The following is a 21,899-nucleotide window of genomic DNA, read 5'->3' as shown; positions in this document are numbered from 1 at the left end:
CCCCTCCGGAGGTCTTACCCGTCTTTGGCTACCAGCTAAGCCACTGGAAGCGAGGGGCAGCAGCACCTGTCTTAGGTTGCCTCCCCAAGAGATCTTACCCATCATTGGCTGCCTGCGGATCACCACACGGGAGGACTGAGATGCGCGGCTTAGGCTGGCTAGTATGGAGACCGTGGATATGCAGGCGATGCAACTTTATGACAAAGCCAAAGCCCAGACAACGGGAGTGTATGTGGGAGGGGGGTTGGACCAGAAACCACCAGTGTACCACCGCCAGTTCCGGGAAGAAAGCTGGTCGCGGGCTAGGCCATTTTGTGTTGCCCTGCATCAGCCACGGCAGCCATGTTTGGCAAGATCTTATGATTTCTTCATCAGGAATAAAGCCCTAACTGTGAACATTTACCATCTAGCAAGTATTTTTTTCTCTCTGTTCTTCAAAAGCATGGGCATGCCCACTGACTACAGTGTTTGCTGTGTTGGAACTGCTTGATTAAACATTTTTGATAGCATATTTTGGGTATAGGATTGGCTGTATTGTAACCTGTTTCTATGCCTCTCTTCCTCACTGGACTGTGAACAATTTTTTCTTCACTGGAGGATCTCTGACACTCAGTAGAATCTGTATAAAAGTTTGTTGAATGAATAGGGAAGTGAAATTAAGTCAAAGTTGTTCCCTCCCTCCTTTTCCTTTCCTCCTATTTCCCTACCACCACCATAGGCTGAACTAATTAGGGGAAAGGTGGGATATGGCAAATGTGATATTTCTCTATAAATAAGGATATTAGAAGATGAACATAACCGATGGTCCTTTCAATAAGTACCACACAACAAAAAGCAAGAAAACCACAATAAAAATGTAATTAGATTTTCAAAGAACAGAAGTTTACATGCATATATACCCACATATTTAATTTGAGAACCTCAGTGCTACTTACTTTTATTATAGCTAGACACAATTAAAAATGCCCAAAGATATTTAAAACAAACAACACAAATTTTAAACATGTTACAAAGGTGAAAATATAAAGAAATGCAGACTATCGATTTATGTTTGCAAACAATTTACTTTTAATCCTATCTGATGTTTAAACCTAGAGATTTATCAGAACTTGTATTTGATACCACTGTATATCAGAATTAGGCTGGATAAAATTGATGAACTAAAAAAAAACCATTAACAGACTATACCAAATAACTACTAAATTTAAAATTAATACAAACTTCAACTATTTTCCAACATACTTCTGCTGTAATTTTATAATCATTAAGACTTTTAGGGAACAAAACTGACCATGACACTACTTTAGGAAGAGAATCAGAGATATACAGTATAATATGACAAGTTCAGGGAACTTCCTAAATAAACATTAATTAAATCTTCAATTCCAATTTTTATAAGCTTAGAGTTAGTATTTCTAACTAATCTGAAACTAATTTTTGGTTTACTACTAATTTTTAAAATATCTTAAGACCACCAATGTGATTTAGTTATTTTTTTCTGGATGGTGGCTCAGATTTTTTGTCTTTTTACCAAAACAGTAAGGCAAGTAAGATTTTCCTTTTCCAAATCAGATAAAGAGAGAATATCCATTTTTTTTTTTAATATCCATTCATTTTCAAATGCAGGGACTAGAACCACTGCAGTTAATCCATCAATAGGAAATTAAGGCTGTTGTGGTTTTCCTTTATATTTAAGCCATCATATATGATTACCAGTGTTATTGCCTGCAAATGATAGATTTTGCAACCCTTAGTGCTTAAATCACAGAAAATGGGTATCGCCAGTTCTGTCTATACTTCAATTCCAGTTAATAAAACATTGTTTTCACAATCAATACTTAAAAACAGGGAAATCCTTTGTTGAGTATTAAGATAAACTTGGAGAAAGCTATACAAAGCTGAAACTATACGACTGCCCACAAAAATGAGGACTGCTTGTGGTATTGAGAGGGTTTCCGGTATTGGGTTCATGCTGGCGTACTCTGCCACAGCCCTGTACAAGACATGCAGGTCACACTCCAGCCAGCATGACAGGTGTGGGGGCCTTTCAATACTCTGGCTCCAAAGGGCTTGGCCCTCCAAGGCCAGCAGCAAGATGCATGATTTTCCAAGAGTCCCCAGGTACCAGAAAGAGTATATCTTGTCTGTTGCAACCTTCCAGGCAAGACCTTCAAGGTATGTGAAAAGAAATATCATATAACCCAACCTCCAAAATATTTCCTAAAATCATTCTCTAGCATGAATATGGACCAGGCTTTGCAGCTGTACGTGTACCAGTGTTAGCACTATATTTTAGCCTGAAGTGAGGTAAAAACAAACTTTTCAGATAGTTTTGGATACAAATTACAGTAGCAATCTCAAATGGGATGTCTATAGCAGTGTTTTTTCCTGATCATTAAAATAAGCTTTGAAGAGCAATTTGATGCCAAGTATTAAAAAGTAGCTTCACTTAAGCTGATCTTGTGAAAGGACAAACTTGTGTTTCCTTATAACTTGGGGAGATGCATGCAGAATAACAACCCAATGGTATCTTTACCACTAAAAATATGTATTGACTTTTATTCTTTTTTGCCATTCCTCATTCTAGTTAAAGATATCTAGCAGAACTGCAGAATATATTCTGGAGGTCTGAAAGAGAACCAACGTAAGTATCTGACTCTACTTAGGGATTAATTTAGGCATAAACTGATGCCAATAAATTACAAAGCTAAGAATAAAACGGGAAATAATACAGAAAAATAGAATTCACATTTCTGAAATTCAAACTATGTCATTTCTGGGCTAATGAAGTCAAAGATTTTGACAAAATACATTAAGCCATATCACAAGGTCAGCTTATCAAATGGCAATGCCCAGAAATTCTATTTTTCAGAGTATGGTCAAGTTTACAATGACCAATAGTTAGTCAGTATTTAGTTCCTACATTAATTAGATCAGTCTACTCTTTTCCTGCTCCTTACATATTCCATTTAATAAAAAAGGTGAATAGCCTCAGTCTTCACATATATTTTAATTTGTAGAGCGAAACATCTTTGGAGCTTATACTTATTTATATAAAAGAATGGAAAGGGAAAGATCCTAACATTTGGTTAGAAATGAAAACAGAATTTAGTTAAGAGATAACTGGATAAAATAAAGCAATTCTCTAGTTTCTATAAGCTGATAAGGTGAAACAATAATGTGTAAAACAAAGGACTTAAAACTTTTCAAGTTGCTTTTCCCCTCCTTTTAACATTACTTAACATATATAGAAGAGAGAATAAATCATAGATATAGCTAATTTTTCAGGGCATAACAGAACTAATTTTTCAAAGGAAAACAATTACTGTTATTCATTGAATAAAATATAACCTTGAAGTCTGACAGACACTGTTTACAATTCAGGCAGTGTCTAGTTGACTAGACTTGGTACTGAGACAGAAGTTTATCACTTACTTTGACCAAAATTCTTCAAAAGCACTCATCAGTGTTTTCATCTGATTTGGCGTTCAGACGAAAATAAGAGTAACTTTCCCTTACAGCCCATAGAAACCTTTTAGGGAAATAGTTTAAGGTTTGTACTTAAAAATCCCAAAATTCAACTGAATACTGCAGACCATTCTTCAGAAAACTCAGGTAAAGAGTCATTCTTCTTTTGTAAATCTGGTGCTAACTGCACCTAATTGGTAATCTACATAGAAGCACAGCCTATGTGTGCAAGAATGCAAATTATTATATAAGATCTTTCAGTTCCCTGTCAGTCAGTTCATTAACCTCCATTATCTTCTCCAAGTGTTCCATATATCGACTATGGTCCTGCAGGAAGTGAGGGACCCTCATGTTTTCAGTAACTGCCAATCCTTTTAAGCGATCCACATCTTCATAAGAAACCTAAAAAAACAAAAAGGAAGATGGGTTAATTTTAAACATAACTACTAGTTATATTTTGAAGAGGAAATCTCTTCCCTGGATTATAAAGGAAACTTTAAGTTTATGGACTGATTGCCAAATTACTTTAATACCTGAAAAATAACAAAAATCAGTGCTTAGTTTTATTTACTATGTTAAATAAGAATGTATTTAACTGTCCCTTCACACGTTGACTATATGTATATGAAAACATCACAAGCCACGGTATTTTGGACCAACTCAGTTTGTCTAGAAATTAAACAACTAAATTTAATATATGTGTGAGTATGAGAGAGAGTGAGAGAAAGAGTATCAGAGAGAATATCTAAATCTGAACAAGTCTACTGACTAAATCTAAATAAAAGAATTAAGAAAATAGTTGGAAATAGTAACCATACTATCAAATTAATGAGCTCAATTATATACTGGATTCCTGTTTTTGGTTCACTGGGAAATATAATCATTTGTGATGTGTTAAATTCTCCTGCTTTTACATAAATATGTTTTTTTTTAATTTCACATCTCTTTCATTCTCTTGTATAAAAAATTTATATTAGATTTGGGGGTGGAACTTTTTATGTTTTATAAATTATCCTTGCCTCTTTAAATTTCAAAACATGACTGAGTTTAAATACTCTTGTCTTCTGATCAACACTCTTCCCAGTTCAGCAGGATAAAATATATCATGTTTGTGCTATATCTGTATTTTATTAGGTGGTAATTAAGTACTATATACACTACTAAATAAAATGGAAATAAGTTTTTTGTTGATATCAGTATGTGTCACAGTCAGGTTCCTGTGTGAACTTAGCCAGGCAGTGGCGCCTGTTTGTCTGGTTGGGCAAGTACTGTCCTGTCTGTTGCTATGAGGACATTTCATAGAATTTAATCCTGATCAAGTCAGCTGCATCCACAGCTGATTCCATTTGTAATCAGCCAAGGGAAGTGTCTTCTGCAATGAGTGATGGTTTATCTAATCATTGGGAGGCTTTTAAGGAGGATTCAGAAGAGACAGATTTTAATTCCTGCTTCTACCAGAGAGCTCTCCTGTGGAATTCCTCCAGACCCTTCATTGGAATTGTCAGCTTCACAGTCTGCCCTATGGATTTGGACTCTACATTCCCATGGATATATGAGACACTTTTATAAATTTTATATCTATAGATACTTCCTGCTGATTCTGCTTCTCTAGAGAACCATAGCTAATGCAGTATGGTTTAGTAATTGCTAAAACATTCTGTGTTTACTATAAGCAAGAATGAGTACATCTATTGATATTATTGGGAAAGACGGTTTTTATTTTAGGAGAAGGGAAGGAGATGCAAATATGGAATAGGAACTGAAATTGTGGTATTGGATTTGAACTGGAATACCTTATGATTTTAGACAACTATATATGATTTGCTCATTGATAAGGTTTAGAAGCAAAAGTACCTCAAAAACAATGAATATACCTAATGTTCTGTTTTCTAAATACTATTTCCCGCTAAAAGGTATCAGGCGTCCTTGAAAAAAATGAGTGATCCTTAGATTCGGGTCGAAAAATTACAAGATGAGCCCAGAAATTTTATATGCCAGCAAACCGAGAGATGTGTTTAAAAAACACATAGGAGCACATTTGAAAAGACTGAATAAGAAAGAATAAGTCCATAATAATACTACAAAAAAGGGGGGGGGATGACAAAATAAATAACAGAATTAGAAATCTCAACTTTGCTACTACCAATGTAATAATTTTTCAGGCAAGATCATCAATGGATATAAAAACTCATCCTTGAAAGGTTGCTGGGGAATAGTATGATCTTACGGTATGACCCCACAGATCACTATCAATATGATGAAGCAAGGGTCTCTGCACAAGGGAGAGACTGGCAGTCACTAATGTAACCAGGTGATCAGATGCAGCAGCATCAGTAATGGGACATTATGTGCATTCTGATGTGATGGATGTCATGCAGTGGGAAGGACAACAACACGTATGCAGTATTCTTACCAGAAAGGTTTAATGTGACTCTAATGAGGAAACAATCTATCAATTTGGACTGTAGTAAATTCTTTTTTTTCTTCCCAATTTAAGAATTTATTATAAAGCTACAGTAAATGAAACAACAAGTTACAGAAGGACAGTCATATAGAAAAATGGAATGAAATTGAGATTTAAAAATAAACTCAAACATCAATAGCCAATTCTTTTTTTTTTGCATGGGCAGGCACCAGAAAACAAACCCGGGTCTCCGGCATGGCAGGTGAGAAGTCTGCCTGCTGAGCCACCATTGTCTGCCTCCAGTTCATTTTTATTTATTTATTTAAATTTTTTAAATTCATTTTTTAAACATTAACAACATAGAAACACAAACATTTGTACCATATGATCATTCCATTCTTGATATACAATCAAGTTAAGAAAACTGTCCTGTACTCTCCAATGTCATGGAAAACAAAACAAAAAAATGGAGTAGAGTAGGAGGACTAGGCTATATTTAGTAAAAGAGATTAGGGAGACAAAATAACCAAATGCAATGTGTGAATCTAGACTGGATCCTGGGTGATCAGAAAGAGCTATTAAAGGACATTATGAGGGCAATTTGGAAAATTTTATATGGACTGTATTTGTTATTATTATTGAATCAATAATAAATTTCTTAAATAAGAAAAGGGTATTAGGGTCATGTCAGAGAATGTCTTGCTCTCAGCAGATACATACTTAAGTTCTGAGGTGTGAAGTATATGCCTGCAGCTTATTTCCAAATTTCCTATTCTTTTCATCTCTTATTAATCACAAAGAAATTCTGAAATTTGATTCTGTGACAGAATCATATTTCTTCCCTCCTGATATCACGTAAAAGAAATTTACTCCAATAAGTAAAAACAGTTTGAATCTCAGTCTTATTTAAATATAATATGAAACCAGCAAAGAATGCTGACCTGGTGTGTCTGGTCACAGAGTACTTTTGGTTTCACTTACCTTTCCCAGGGCAGTTAGTAGGTGAAAATCAATGGTGTCTCTGTATCGGAGGATTTGAAGGATTCCATCCAAATATACTTGGTCTTTACTGAAACACCCTGGAGGAACCAGAATAGTGTTTATTTTCTGATGTTCAAAAAAATGACAGGCTCTGAAGATGGCAGGGTGAGAAGGCTTTGGGGCTCCATAACCCCAAAGAAGCTCTGAACAAGCAATAAGAACTGGCAGAAATATCTTTGTCAAAGCTCCATAAAACAGTTAACCGACTGTGATAACAGGTTGAGTGCTGAATCAAAAAAAGAACCACTTAAAAGGGGTAGGATCTCCTTATGCCTTGGCTGGTCCTTCCCCCACCCCATACCGGCTTGGTTTGGAGTTGGCTTCCAGTGCGGATCCCTGGCCCTGGTTCCAGAGGGAGCAGTGTAACCCTTGTGTATGTACTGGGAGCATGTATGCCTGGCCCAATCTGTCTGGTGGAGCCTGAGGAACCTGCTGTCGCAGAACCTGCCCTGTTCAGAGAGCTCTCCTGTAGACTACAGTGACAAAGCTATTTCCTACGCAAGACGGGACATTCAGACCCAGGTAAATGGGGAAATTCCTAGTGTCACACATGCATGCATGAGAGAGGATGCATGTGCAGAAAGGACCAGAGAGGGCCCTAAATTGTAGCCTAGAGCTATTTTTGAATTCTTTGTATGGATAAGCCCTGCAGGAAAGTACTCAGGCAGGTTAATCTGCAAAGATTGGGAAAGGTATTAAGTTTTCTTTTTTCCCTTCTTTCTTTTTTGGTGAGTTCCTAGCATTCAAGGAAAATTCTATTGTAATAATCGGTGGATACAATTGTTAAGGAACAGATGCCTCAGAATCTAGACTCCAGCAATAACACACTTAAAAATGTCAAAATGTCCAAGTTACAACAAAAGGTTACAAAACATTGAGGAAACAGGAAATGATGGGTCAGGCAAAGGAGAAGATTAAAGCATTAGAAACTATCATTGGGAAAGATTAGACCTGCGACATTCCAGACAAAGACTTTAAAAAATGGTCCTAAATATGCTCAAAGAACTAAGGGAAGACATAGACAAAGAACTAAAGGAAATGAGGAAAATGGAAAATGAACAGAAAGAGAATATAATAGGGAGATGGATATTAGGAAAAGGAATCAAACCGAGCTGAAGACAACAGTAACAGAGGTTAAAATTCTCTAGAGAGGATCAGCAGCATACTGGAGCTTATGGGAGGAAAAAATCAGTGAACCTGAAGATAAGAGAATTGAAATCATGCAGTCTGAGGAGTAGAAAGAAGAATGAAGAAAAGTTAACAGGGCCTGAGGAACCTCTGGAATACTATCAGGTGTACCAATATACACACTGGGTTTCCAGAAACAGAAGAGAGACAGGAGCAGAGAGAATATTCAGAGAACTAATGGCTGTTGTCATGGTCGGGTTCATGTGTCACCTTGGCCAGGTGGTTTGTCTGGTTGGGCAAGTGCTGGCCTGTCTGTTGCTATGTGGATATTTCATAGAATTAAATCATGATCATGTTAGCTGCATTCACATCTGACTGCATGTGTAATCAGCCAAGGGGAGTGTCTTCTGCAATAAGTGATGCTTAATCTACTCACTGGAAGCCTTTTAAGGGGGAATCAGAAGACACAGGCTCTCTTCCTACTTCAGCCGGCAAGCCTCTCCTGTGGAGTTTGTCCACACCCTCCATCGGTGTCTTCAGCTTCACAGCCTGCCCTACAGATTTTGGACTCTAAGTTCCCCTGGTTATGTGAGAAACTTTTAAAAATTTTATATCTACAGATACTTCCTGCTGATTCTGTTTCTTCAGAGAACCCTAGCTAATACAGCTTGGTACCCCGAGTGGTTCTTAAGAAACAGAATCTTAAAAATGGGTTTTTACAATTGGTTTTCTACTCTGATTGGACTCAAAGGCACTAAGGACTCTGATTCCCATAATCAGAATGGTACTGCCAATCCATTGGTTACTTGGCAAAAGACATAGTCAAAATATCATCATTTGATTCTTCTAATCCTTCACTTGTATGAAGTCAGGCTCTGGGGGATAATGTTTTTGAAACCTTTATGGAGTTTTGTGGAAATAGGAAGTATAGAGATATTGGCTGGTTGTTCTTAGATACACTGTATACATTAATAAGTGAAAGTGATGGGCTTAAGGTTTCAAATGAGAAGTTTAGGCACCATCTGATAGATGTAAATATTTCTATGAGTGTCCTTAAAGGAAAATCTTATTTCCTGTAACCACAGACTTGAGATCTTTGAAGATCAGACTCAGAATCTTATTGTTAGAGTAGCAACTTTACAATATAAACTGAAATCTCAATCTTGCATGGTGTCTGTTGTTAAAAGGAGGGCATTGATTGGAAAGGAATGGGACCCTGAAAAATGGATGGTGACATATGGATTGATAATAATGTCGGAGGTGAGGTTGAAACTGTAGGTCATGCTGAGTCTTCTCTAGATAACCCTGTAATAGTCTGCCCTGAGGATATAGCTGCCCCACCTCCAGACCACCCTGAGGAGTTGGCCACCCAACCTCTACCTGAAGGGATTAGCCCTAGAGTGATTAATCTTGTTTCACCAGAAGAAACTGCAAATGAATGCCCTGAAGCAAATGGCTTGGAAGATACTTCTAATTCCTTTCATGACCCACACCTACCAACCCTCATTTCTTCCAGACCTATAACTAAAGTCCCAACAGACCCCAGAAAGTGAGGTACAAAGTGTCACCCATGAGGAAGTATGTTATACTCCAAAAGAACTGTGTGAGTTTTCCAATTTACATAGACAGAAATCAGGGGACTATGTGTGGTAATGGATCTTAAGGGTGTGGGATAATGGTGGGAGGAATATAAAGCTGGATCAGGCTGAATTTATTGATATGGACCCACTAAGCAGAGATTCTGCATTCAATGTTATAGCTTGAGGGGTTAGAAAAGGCATTTAACAGTTTGTTTGGATGGTTGGCTGAAACATGGATCAAAAACTGGCTGACATTACCTGAGGTTGAAATGCCAGAACTGCCCTGGTATAATGTAGATGAAGGGATCCAGAGGCTTAGAGAGATTGGAATGTTAGAGTGGATTTATCATTTAAATACTGCTCTTACATCCCAGGAATGTCCAGAGGATGCATTTTTTTTTACCAGAACAATGAGAAATAAATTTGTGAGACTAGTGCCATCATCCCTGAAGAGCTCTGTAGTTGCACTTCTCTGTAGGTCAGCTATATTGTGGAAACTGCTGTCACTGAGCTGGAATTCTTAAACACAATGAGGATGACCAGATCCTGAGTTGGCAGAAGCCAGGTGGCAGCACTTAATCTGACTTCTGTGGAAGCCACCAGAACTGCCCCTACCTAGCAAAATACTAAATCAGAAGCAATACCAGATTCCTGGAGGGAATGCAGAGATTACTGCCATTCTTAAGGACTTGAAGGATGCAGGGGTGGTGATTCCCACCACATCCCCATTCAACTCTCCTATTTGGCCTGTGCAGAAAATTGATAGGTCTTGGAGGATGACAGCAGATTATCGTAAGCTCAACCAGGTTGTAACTCCAATTGAAGCTGCTGTTCTGGATGCGGTATCATTGCTTGAGAAAATCAATACATCCCCTGGTACCTGGTATGTAGCTATTGATCTGGCAAATTCTTTATTCACAATAGCTGTTAGTAAGGGCCACCAGAAACAGTTTGATCTTTCAGCAATATACTTTCACTGTCCTACCTCAGAGGTCTATAAACTCTCCAGCCCTGTCATAATCTTGTCTGCAGGGACCTTGATCATTTCTCCCTCCCACAAGACATCACATTGGTCCATTATATTGATGATATCATGTTGACCGGACCTAGTGAGCAAGAATTAGAAACTACTCTAGAATTATTGGTAAGGCATTTACATGTCAGAGGATGGGAAATAAATCCAACAAAAATACAGGGGCCTTCCACCTCAGTGAAATTTCTAGGTGTCCAGTGGTATGGGGCATGTCGAGAGATCCTTTCTAAGGTGAAGGATAAATTGCTGCATCTGGCCTCTCCTACAACCAAAAAAGAGGCACAACGCCTAGTTGGTCTCTGGATTTTAATAACAGCATCTTCCTCATTTGGGTGTGCTACTCCGGCCCATTTATTGAGTGACCAGAAAAGCTGCTAATTTTGAGAGGGGACCTGAACAACAGGAGGCTTTGCAACAGGTCCAGGCAGCTGTACAAGCTGTTCTACCACTTGGACCATATGATCCAGCAGATCCAATAGTGTTGGAAGTGTCAGTGGCAAACAGAGATGCTGTCTGGAGCCTCTGCCAGGCCCCTATAAGAGGATCACAGTGCAGACCGTAGGATTTTAGAGCAAAGCCTTACCATCTGCTGTTTCTGATCAAGGAACATACTTCACAGCAAATGAAGTGTAGGAATGGGCACATGCTCATGGAATTCTCTGGTCTTACCATGTTCCCCATCATCTAGAGGCAGCTGAAAGAGTGTTCCCTAATTCTTATCCTTTTTTCAAAGGCATTCTTGTGTTGCTTTATAATCAGCTTTTTATCTTGTAAAAATAAAAATGTTTGTGGGCAACATGAAGTCTAAAGCTGCTAATTTTTAAGCTTTCTACTAGAGAAGCATACTTACTTAGATTAGAACTAGCCTGCTTGTGAAGATCAACATACACTACTTTAACTCCCTGCCTCTATTTTCTTTAGACAAATAATAAAAATAATTTTTTAAATGGTGCTACAAATCCTCAATGAGATAACATATTCAGGCAAGAATCATCAACAGACACTAAATCCATTGGATGAAACTCTTTTGGGGAACAGGATATACACAAGAGTATCACCTCACAGATCAGTTATTTATAAAGAGGAAAATATACCTTGACAAAGGAAAGAGCTCATACCACTTTACATGACGAGCAAACTTAGTATCAACAATGGTGGGAATACCTGTCATTAGGTGGCTCCTGAGTATTCTTGCCAAAAATGTTTACCCTACATCTAATCACAACAATCAAACACATTCAGGTGTGGGCCATTCTATAAGAATTCTGGCCCAGATGTACCTAAAAAAGGTAGGATCATGTAAAACAAAAAAGGTGGGGAAGGCTGCTCCATATTGAGAGAGACTAAAGAGATACAACCACCAAAAACAACATGTGAACTCTGATTGGATCTGGATTTTTTAAAAAAAGCTATAAAGGACATTTTGGTATAGTTAGGGAAATTTAAATATGGTCTGTATATTAGTTGATACTACTGAATTAATGTTGATTCTATTAAGCATGATAATAATATTGTTTTAGGTAGGGAAATATCCTTATTCCCTACCTAAAGATGCATGGAGATGCATGGTTAAGCTTTTAGGAATGAAATGCCATATCCACAATTTACTTTCCACAAGTCAAAGAAAACATAATCAACAACATAAAAAGATAAACCACAGAATGGAAGAAAATATGTCTAAATCATGTATTTGACAAGAGACTTGTAGGTAGACTACATAAGAAATTCTTACAACCCCATAATAAAAGGACAAATAACCCAATTAAAATGGACAAAGGATCTGGATAGATCTCCAAAGAAGATATATAAATGGTCAATAATACATGAAAAGATGTGCAACATCATTAGCCATCAAGGAAATGCAGATCAAAACCACAATGTAGAGAAATCAGAACCCTCATACACTGCTGGTGGAAATGAAAAATGGTGTGCTATTTTAGAAAACCATCTTGGCAGTTACTCAAAATGTTAAAACAGATTTACCATAGGACCTAGCAATTCCATTCCTAGGTACCCAAGATAACTAGAAATATATGTTCAGTGGCTTGGAATTATATACCCCTGAAAAACATTTTCATAATTCCTGTGGGTGTGAAGCCATTGCAAATTGGCCTTTTGATGAAGTTACTTCAGTTAAGGTGTGGCCCAATTGATTCAGGATGGGTTTTAATCCTATTACTGAGAAGGCCAGATAGAATAAAGCCACAGAGAGCAGCCAAAAGCTGGAAGTCATGGAATCCAGAAGAGAAAGGAGAAGATGCTACCACGTACATTGCCAAGTGACAGAAAAGTGAAGGACCAAGGATTGCCACCAGCTAGCCCTAAAATGCCACAGTCTCCAGGGAGAAAGTATCTCCTTGCTGACATCTTGATTTTGGACTTCTCCTGGCATCAAAACTGTGGGCCAAAAAATTCCCATTGTTAAAGCTAAGTGACAAATGTCATTTCATGGTATTTGTCTTAGTAGCTAGGAAACAAAAGCAATCTGTCCAAACAAAAACTTGTACATTGTTCATAGCAGCATTAGTCACAACAGACAAAAAGTGGAAAGAACCCAACTATCCATCAACTGGTGAACAGATAAATAAAATGTGGTACATCCATGTAATGGAATATTTTTTGACACTAAAAAGGAACAAAGTACTGATGCCTACTACAATATGGATGAACCTTGAAAACATTACACAGTGAAAAAAGCCAGTCACAAATGACCACATATTATATGACTCCATTTATATGACATATCCAGAATAGGCAAATCTTTACACAGACCATTGATTGGTAGTTACCGAGGACTGGAAGTCTGGGGGAAAATGAGGAGTGATTGCTCATGGATACAGAGTTTCTTTTTGGTGTGACGCAAATGTTCTAAAATTGTGGTAATAGTTGCAAACCTCTGAATAATCCAAAAACCACTGAACTGTACATTTTAAATGGCTGAATTATATGATATAGAATTATATTTTAATAAAGCCTTCTTTATAAAGTCAAAGAGAAAGCAAAAATGGCAAAACGTTAACAACTGGTGAATCTAAGTGAAGGGAATGTGGATGTTGTAGAAAGAAAATTCTTTCTTCATTTCTGTAGCGTTCAGATTTTTCAAAATGAGTTGGGAAAAACAATACTATGAAAATGTAATTTGGAAAAACTAGCACATGTTAACAAAGGTTAATTTTTTTTTATAAGTGAGTGAATTCTCTGATTAGGAGTTAGGGAATAATCAAAATCACTAGACAAGTACTCAATAAGTTAGAGAACCTACAGTCATAGGACACTCACCTGGTTGGGAAGTATCAGTCCATCCCCTCTTGGCTCGTACACAATAATCCCATCTTGTATTGGGATCCTTGACAAACTTTCCAATATCTTTGAAGAGTTCGCAGAAAGACAGTTGACTAGCTTGATAAACAGTGTAATAGAGGAGGGCAGCCCTCCATAAAAAGGGGTCTTTTCTAAACAGGACACTGTGAATACTTGCCAGTCCTTCCTCTGTGGGATTGTTTGGCTTTAGCTCATGTTTTTTACGGCCAGTCCAACTGTTCCATGGCTGCTGGAGGTTGTTAATACCTCGAAAATAATGTGTGCCTATGGAGAGAAAACACACAAGATAACAAGAAATACCATTTTTTTTTTTTTTTTCTCATGGGCAGGGACTGGAAATCAAACCAGGTCTCCAGCATGGCAGGCCAGAATTCTGCCAACTGAGCCACCGTTGTACCGCCCAGAAATACCATTCTTGTTTTAATTCTTCTTCAAAAAACTACTCCTTCAACAGTTCTAAAACCAAATTGATATGTGCCTCCAAATCAAAATGAAGTAGCAAATGATTTGAAGTCAAAGCCTTTCAGGTTTGAAAGAGTACTCTGTCTTTAGAAGGATTGTATGCATCATTAGAGGAGGTATAACTATTTACTTTTTTAAAGGCAAGATTCATAAGACTTGAGATTTGTAAAGGATCCTAGAGATCACTTAATTCAAATCCTTCAGTTTAGGATGGGGGAACTGAAATCCAGAGGAATTAATTGGCTTTCCAAGCTTAATACCCCTCAACAGTGCCCTAAATCTAATTTGAAATGCAATATTAATAAATTAATTTTAGTCCAGGTGAAACTTACCAAACTCATGACTTTTTGCCAACTACTACTAAGAAAATATCCATTTTTAAAGAACATTTCTTGAAGCTAATTCCTGATATTACAAATGAACACATGGAAAAGGGTTGCACCTACCTATTTCATGCCTCAGCATTCCCTCCAGCCAATGCTCACGTGCAGTGGAAACATTGATGGTCAGAGTTGGACATCCATTTACTACTGTCATTGAAGCTCGGGAAAGCAGATCCTCAGTGAGATGAACTACAATCTAAGGAATAGAGGAAAACAATATATATTGGGCCCATAAATTCATACTTTTCTTTTTGTTTACAACTATGCTGGTTTAAAAGGATGTATGCCCCCTAGAAAAGCCATGTTTTAAATCAAAATCCCATTTCATAAAGGTAGAATAATCCCTATTCAATACTGTATTGTTTGAAATTGTGATCAGATCATCTCCCTGGATGATATGATTTAGTCAAGAGTGGTTGTTAAACTGGATTAGGTGATGACATGTCTCCACCCATTTGGGTGGGTCTTGATTGGTTTATTGGAGTCCTATAAAAGAGGAAACGTTTTGGACAATGGGAGATTGAGAGAGAGCAGAGAATACTGCAGCACCACGAAGCAGAGAGTCCACAACCTAGCAACCTTTGGAGATGAAGAAGGAAAATGCCTCCCAGGGAGTTTCATGAAACCGGAAGCCAGGAGAGAAAGCTAGCAGATGATGCCTTGCTTGCCATGTGCCCTTCCAGCCGAGAGAGAAACTGTGACTGTGTTGGCCATGTGCATTCTTACTTGAGAGAGAAACCCTGAACTTCATCAGCCCTCTTGAACTAAGGCATCTTTCCCTGGATACCTTTGATGGGACATTTCTATAGACTTGTTGTAATTGGGACGTTATCTCGGCCTTAGAACTGTAAACTAGCAATTTATTAAATTCCTCTTTTAAAAGCCATTCTATTTCTGGTATATTGAATTCTGGCAGCTAGCACTCTAGAACAACAACCCTCTTGAATCTCCTAGAAACCAACAAGATAGAGGGCCAATCCCCTTTGTCACTTCTCAATTTTGAGCCTTTGAAAACCCAAGAACCTTTATTGGGTTGTAAAGAAAATAGATGGCCGTGCTGAGGAAGATATGGAGGCCTAAAAATTGTATCTCTGATGTGCTCTGAAATACAGTCTCTGGTTAAAATGATGCAAAGTAAGGTTCAGGAGCCAGAGTCCTATTCATTAAAGATGCCAATGCTTATTTTCAGGCTACTAAGAACTGACTACAACGTAGGGAAGCCATTGGGGCAAATCTCTTCATTAATAATTCTCATAAACAATTCACATAATTCCACAAGCTATACAAAAATAGCAGTTAGAAAAGAAGAAAAATGGGAAGAAATTGGATGCAACAAAACAATTCTATGCAACAGGACCTTAGACTTCTAGTATTTAGTTGGGAATCAGGATGACAAATTCAATGCGTAAATTAGAGTTGGATAATGTTTGGTTTTATGTTATGAAGCTATACCCTCAATTTAAAAGAAAAAGGAGGAGGGAAAAAATAGGGTTGGGAAAACAAAACCTGCCAAAAAAAGCATATGGCACCAACTGATAGTTAAAATGCCTCAATCACTTCCTCCTGACACCTGTAATTCTTACCTCACCCAGGCAGCCTTCTTTCATCATGTACTTCCTGACATGACTCCAGATTCGAGTTTTAGATAGCAGGCTACCACCAGTAGCCTGTTCAAATTTTTCGTAACTTCCATATTTCTGTAAAGTCAGTTCCATAATATTGACAGACTGTAAAAGAAACAAAGATAATGAGAGTAAAAACCCTCATATTGAGATGAGTAACAAGCTAGTTATGTTCTTATTTATCAAGACCTGTTCTGTGTTTATTGAGATCCAAAGTAAACTGTGACTGAACTAACACATCCCTCAATCCTAAACAGCTTTTGTCCATTTTTATAAAAACCAATGTACTTAGAAATACTCTTTCCCTCTTCTGCTTTCTCCTTCACATGTGAAGGACAGATGGTTTCAAGTTCTGTATATACTATCAACATCTGAAAGGTTGAGAACTAGGGCAGAGAGGTTCCTTGGCTTCTTTAAAATCAGTTTGTGGATTGATTGGCAGGAGGATACTCACTAGATTACAACTACCACTTGGCTAAAAACAAAACAAAAGAATTTTTAAGAACACCTAAAAGCCATGTTCCTCAGCCTGTCTGGAAAGATCATTTAAACATTCCAAACACAGGGAGTTAAGAATAAGAATGAGAGCCTTTAATCCTGTATAGCTTAATGTAATGCCTGGATACATCCCAGAGTATATTAAGCAGATAATCAATAAGTATTGGCAAAGTACCTCGAGGGATGGGAGAAAAATTATGAAATTATTAAAATTTATCACCAGAAAAACCCCAGATACTGTGCCAAACATTAAGGACACCCAAATCAATAGGCCAAACTTTTGTGAGACTTGCTCTTGTGAAGCTTATGTACGTAGCAGAGAAGCTTAGCCTACCTATAGGTATGCCTAAGAGTCACCTCCAGAGGACCTCTTTTGTTGCTCAGATATATGGCCTCTCTTTCTCTAAGCCCAACTCTGCAAGTGAAACCATTGCCCTCCCCTTTACGTGAGACATTACGTCTGAGGTGAACGTCTCCCTGGCAGTGTGGGAAATGACTTCAGGGGATGAGCCTGGCCCTGGCACTGTGGGATCAACAATGTGATCCTGACAAAAAGGGGGAAAAGAAGTATAACAAATAAGATACCAGTGGTTGAGACAGTTCAAATAGAATTGAGAAGCTACACTGGAGGTCACTCTTACACATGCTTCAGGTAGCACACTGCTATCTACCATAACTTGCCAAGCCCCAACCAAAACCATTCTTGCCAATCCTAAAGAATACCTAGGACATTATATAAGATTCTACAAAGGTTCCATGTACTAGGGTAACTTTCCAAAACCTACCACATCCAGATGGGTCCCTGGACTAGATAAATACTGAAATGCAGAGGCCAGCCTTTTCAAATCATCAACTAGTTCCATCTCCCTATCCCATATTATCAACAGTCCCTTCCAATAGGAAAAAGTTGGAATGGGCACAACCCAAATATCCCTAAGAAGTGGGAGAAAGATGAAAGGTGATAGTGAAGTTATACAGAGAAAGTCAGGTTTAACAAATGAGTACGAGTGTCGAATCATTACACTGTTATTTCTTTTAGCCTCCAGTACCTTAAAGCAGCTAGAAATAAAAACCTAAAATTGTGGAATTGTAACCCGTACCAAGTTCTGAAATCTGTTCAACAACTAATTGTTGCGATGTACTTTGAAATTTCTTGCTTTTATCTATATTTGTTATTTAAAGAGAAGGAGGAGTATAACAGAGAAGATAGGATTTAACAAATGAGTATGACTGCAGAATCATTATATTGATATTTCTGTTGGTCTCCATTGTCTTGGAGCAGCTAGAAGAAAAAACAAAATATCATGGAACTGTAACCCATACCAAACTTTAAAATCTGTTTTATAACTACTTGTTAAAATGTACTTGGAAATTTATTGCTTTTTCGTATACATATTATATTTAACAATTAAAAAAAGTTAAAAAAAAAAAAGAATTAGTCAGCCTTTTATAACAATCCCACAAAATCTGATTTTTCCTGGGTTAGTCTTTGGCAGAAAAAAAAGTCTCAGCCTTACTAAGAATACTCTTATCTTTCATTCAAGGCAGCATTCTGTCTACCTTTCATTTATCATAAATATTCACATCAAAGGAATATGAAAGTTGAAATACTTTTCTCTAAACACACTTACGCAAAATGGAAAACAAACAAACAAAAAACTGGTAATGAATTAGAGATCATCAGTGTCTTTAAGAAGGAAAGCCCCTTTTGCCTAAAAGAAATGAAAACATAAGGAGAAGAAAATGCTCTTCAAAGACCTTTGGGGAAAGAAGCTAGAAAATTCATGTAGTAAAGAGATTAAAGGTACCAGCTCTGGAATTGGACTGCTTGAGTTGAAATCATAGCTCTATCACCTTCTAGTTGTGGAGCCATGAACAAATCACTAAACTTGCTACTCAGTCCCCTCTTTTAAATGGAGATATCAATAATAATGTCTATTACATGATTTTGTTGAGAAAATTTAGTCAACCTTCATAAAGCACAGTGTCCAGGACATATTAAATAGTCAATACATGTTAACAACTACTATTATTGCAATTACTCCTACATCATCATCATCATCATCAGTATGTTACCATTCCTTATAAATACCACCACTGTACAAAACATGCATGATACAACAGCTACAGAAATGCTCACATCCTGTAAGTTATAATTCAACATATATATCCTTCATTGGAAAAATATACATTACTAATAAAATAGGCATTTATCATAAAGTTATCACAACAAGAAAAGGCTTTGCCTAGCTTCTGTTCCCAAAATTGCTATTCTGGTCAGCGGCATTACCTGGGAGTTGGTTTCAAATGCAGAATTTTAGCCCCTGACCATCCCCGGGATAAATGAATTGATATCCATTTTAACAAGATCCCCAGTTGACTGTGATTCAATACTAAAATGCGAAAAGGATTCAAGAGAATGGCAAATATACACAAGTACATGAGAGGCTGATTATTTGTATGATGATTAGAATTAAAACACAGATTAGCACATAATTAAAAACCCATTTTAACAGATTAGAAAAATGTGTTGCATATGCCTCTCTAAGGGTCACTAGGCATCCATATATCAACACAGAGTGGGAAGAATATGAAGAATTTGGCCTTAAGAACTACAGAAGAAAGAGGAGTGGTACCTTCTACACTGAACTGATATTTAGACCTACAAAGTCTAGAGAAGTTTTCTTTTTATTGTAATATCTGCTATTAAGTTTTTTAAGTATGTACTTAATTTCAGATAAAATTAGCTTTTCCAGGCATATGCTTACTCAGTAGGAAAATGTAATTACCTGGTTACTATTTGTGATAAAACAAAATAGTAACCAGGTAAAACAAACAGTAAAACAGTCTAGAGAATTAAGGAAACTCAAATACAGGTAGTCCTTGTTATCAAAGATAATTGGGACTAGTAGAAGGCTATCAGAGTGCACATATTCACAATGGTAGACAAAAAAGATTTCATTGAGAATTTATGCTTAAAAAGTACCCTATAAACATAAAATCAAAACTTACTTTGCCAAGTTAACATTTAGGAAACATTTATGCCTATGCACTAATTATTACATCCATCAGAGAATGAATAAAAATATTGTTTTTGGGGGGGAGGGATGTAATTTTTTCCATTAAAGTGATAACAACATAGCACAACATCACTTCCTTCATATGGCTTGGTTTTCATGGTACCATCTTGGTGGTGACATTGTATGGGTGCTACACTGATATTCCCAAAGACTTATCTTAATAATGAACTTTAAATAGTGTGTTACGGTTGATCATTCTTCTCTGAAGTGCGTAATCTGTCATTATGTTTATTGAATTTTTTCTTCATCAATTTTTTAACTGGCCCAAATTGGATTTGTCAGTGATCACACAGATTTCCAATATTCTTCCTCGATCTCAAGAAATCACTTCACAATCTATTTGCATTATAATACCCCAAAGCATAGAGACAGAGACTGGGGTTGGATGAGTGAGGGGATAAATTCAAACATTAAGAGAGAAGGGATGTTGAGTGGTAATGAGTTAGTTACTTCGTCAGTGAATATTTCTGTGTTACAAATTCTACTTCCTTATGAAACCTCTTAACTGCAGGGACATGAATAGTGAACAATAAGATAATGAAAACTCCTATACTCCATCAGAAAAAAAAAAAAAGAAAAGGACAGAACAGGTAACTCACAGGGAAAAAAAAATATGAAAAAATTTAAAACTCCATATACCTCAGTAATTAAGAAATGCAAGTCCAACCCGAGACTCAGAGTTAGAGCTCTGAAGCTATGAAAGCTAGCAGTACCCCATACAGGAACTGTTTAAAAAGGGATCAGACTTCAAGTAGAGATATGAATGAAGCTAATCTGGATAGGAATAAATCAGAATATAGGGTAAAGGATGATATCGTTCATATTTTAAAACTTCAACCTCTGTGTGAGAACAAAGGGAGAGATGTTTATATGATGCAGAATTTACATTTTGGATAGTGTATTTCCTAATTTAACTTGTATGGACAATTTAGTTGAACACCATAAGTACATAGAATCTTGAAAGGGTATGAGATCTGGTCGGTTTGTTCAGGTTGGTGTGATACCCCAATAAATCTCAGAGTAATTTGGGCAGTGAATAAAGAAGTATTGGGGGAATTGGGAGAAAGGAGGAATTGTTCAATTTCCCCATTTGGAGAATTACTGATATTCTCACAAATAGTGGGGACAACCAAATCAATAGGCTGAGCCCTTAATTTTGGGGCTTGCTCCTATGAAACTTATTCCTACAAAGGACAGGCTAAGTATACTTAAAATTAGGCCTAAGAGGCATGCCCAAAGAACCTCTTTTGTTGTTCAGATGTGGCCTCTTTCTCTAAGTCAACTCAGCAGGTGAACTCACTGCCCTCCCTGCTACATGGGACATGACTCCCAGGGGTGTAAATCTCCCTGGCAAAGTGGGAAGAACTCCTGGGATGAGCCATGACCCAGCATCAAGGGATTGAGAAAGACTTCTTGACCAAAAGGGGGAGGAGAGAAATGAGACAAAATAAAATTTCAGTGGCTGAGAGATTTCAAACAGAGTCAAGAGGTTATCCTGGAGGTTATTCTTACGGGTTATATAGATATCCCTTTTCAGTTTATGGTGTATTGGAATGGCTGGAGGAAAGTACCTGAAATTGTTGAGCTGTGTTCCAGTAGCCTTGATTCTTGAAGACGATTGTGTAAAGATATAACTTTTACAATGTGACTGTGGGATTGTGAAAACATTGTGTCTGTTGCTTCTTTTATCCAGAGTATGGACAGATGAGTAAAAAAAATATGGATAAAGAATAAATAATAGCAGGGACAAAGGGTAAAATAAATTGGGTAGATTGGGTAGTGGTCAATGAGAGGGAGGGGTAAAGGGTTTGGTATGTATGAATTTTTTTTTCCTTTTTATTTCTTTTTCTGGAGTGATGCAAGTATTCTTAAAAAATGG

The 21,899-nt window shown here is 37.2% G+C and overlaps 1 protein-coding gene across 8 annotated transcripts in view; it reads right to left on the bottom strand.

The window, feature by feature from the left end:
• Positions 1-847: 847 nt before the first annotated feature.
• The window catches only part of MATCAP2 (microtubule associated tyrosine carboxypeptidase 2), a 97,548-nt gene continuing 76,496 nt past the window's right edge, over positions 848-21,899 (bottom strand). For 5 of the 8 annotated variants that reach the window (XM_077119813.1, XM_077119807.1, XM_077119823.1 and 2 more), the window contains 6 exons: positions 16,404-16,547; positions 14,884-15,016; positions 13,934-14,239; positions 6,854-6,951; positions 3,754-3,870; positions 849-2,168 (listed from right to left, as the gene is read on the bottom strand). In XM_077119813.1, the coding sequence (XP_076975928.1) occupies positions 1,968-2,168; positions 3,754-3,870; positions 6,854-6,951; positions 13,934-14,239; positions 14,884-15,016; positions 16,404-16,547 (999 nt within the window). In that variant the 3' untranslated portion in view covers positions 849-1,967. Of the gene's footprint in view, positions 3,871-6,853; positions 6,952-13,933; positions 14,240-14,883; positions 15,017-16,403; positions 16,548-21,899 lie in introns of all 8 variants that reach the window. The other 3 variants (XM_077119799.1, XM_077119859.1, XM_077119843.1) reach the window with 3 other exon arrangements.

Source organism: Tamandua tetradactyla, chromosome 1, assembly GCF_023851605.1.
Source record: "Tamandua tetradactyla isolate mTamTet1 chromosome 1, mTamTet1.pri, whole genome shotgun sequence".
NCBI classification, from domain to species: domain Eukaryota; kingdom Metazoa; phylum Chordata; class Mammalia; order Pilosa; family Myrmecophagidae; genus Tamandua; species Tamandua tetradactyla.
This window is presented reverse-complemented; position numbering and strand designations above follow the sequence as displayed.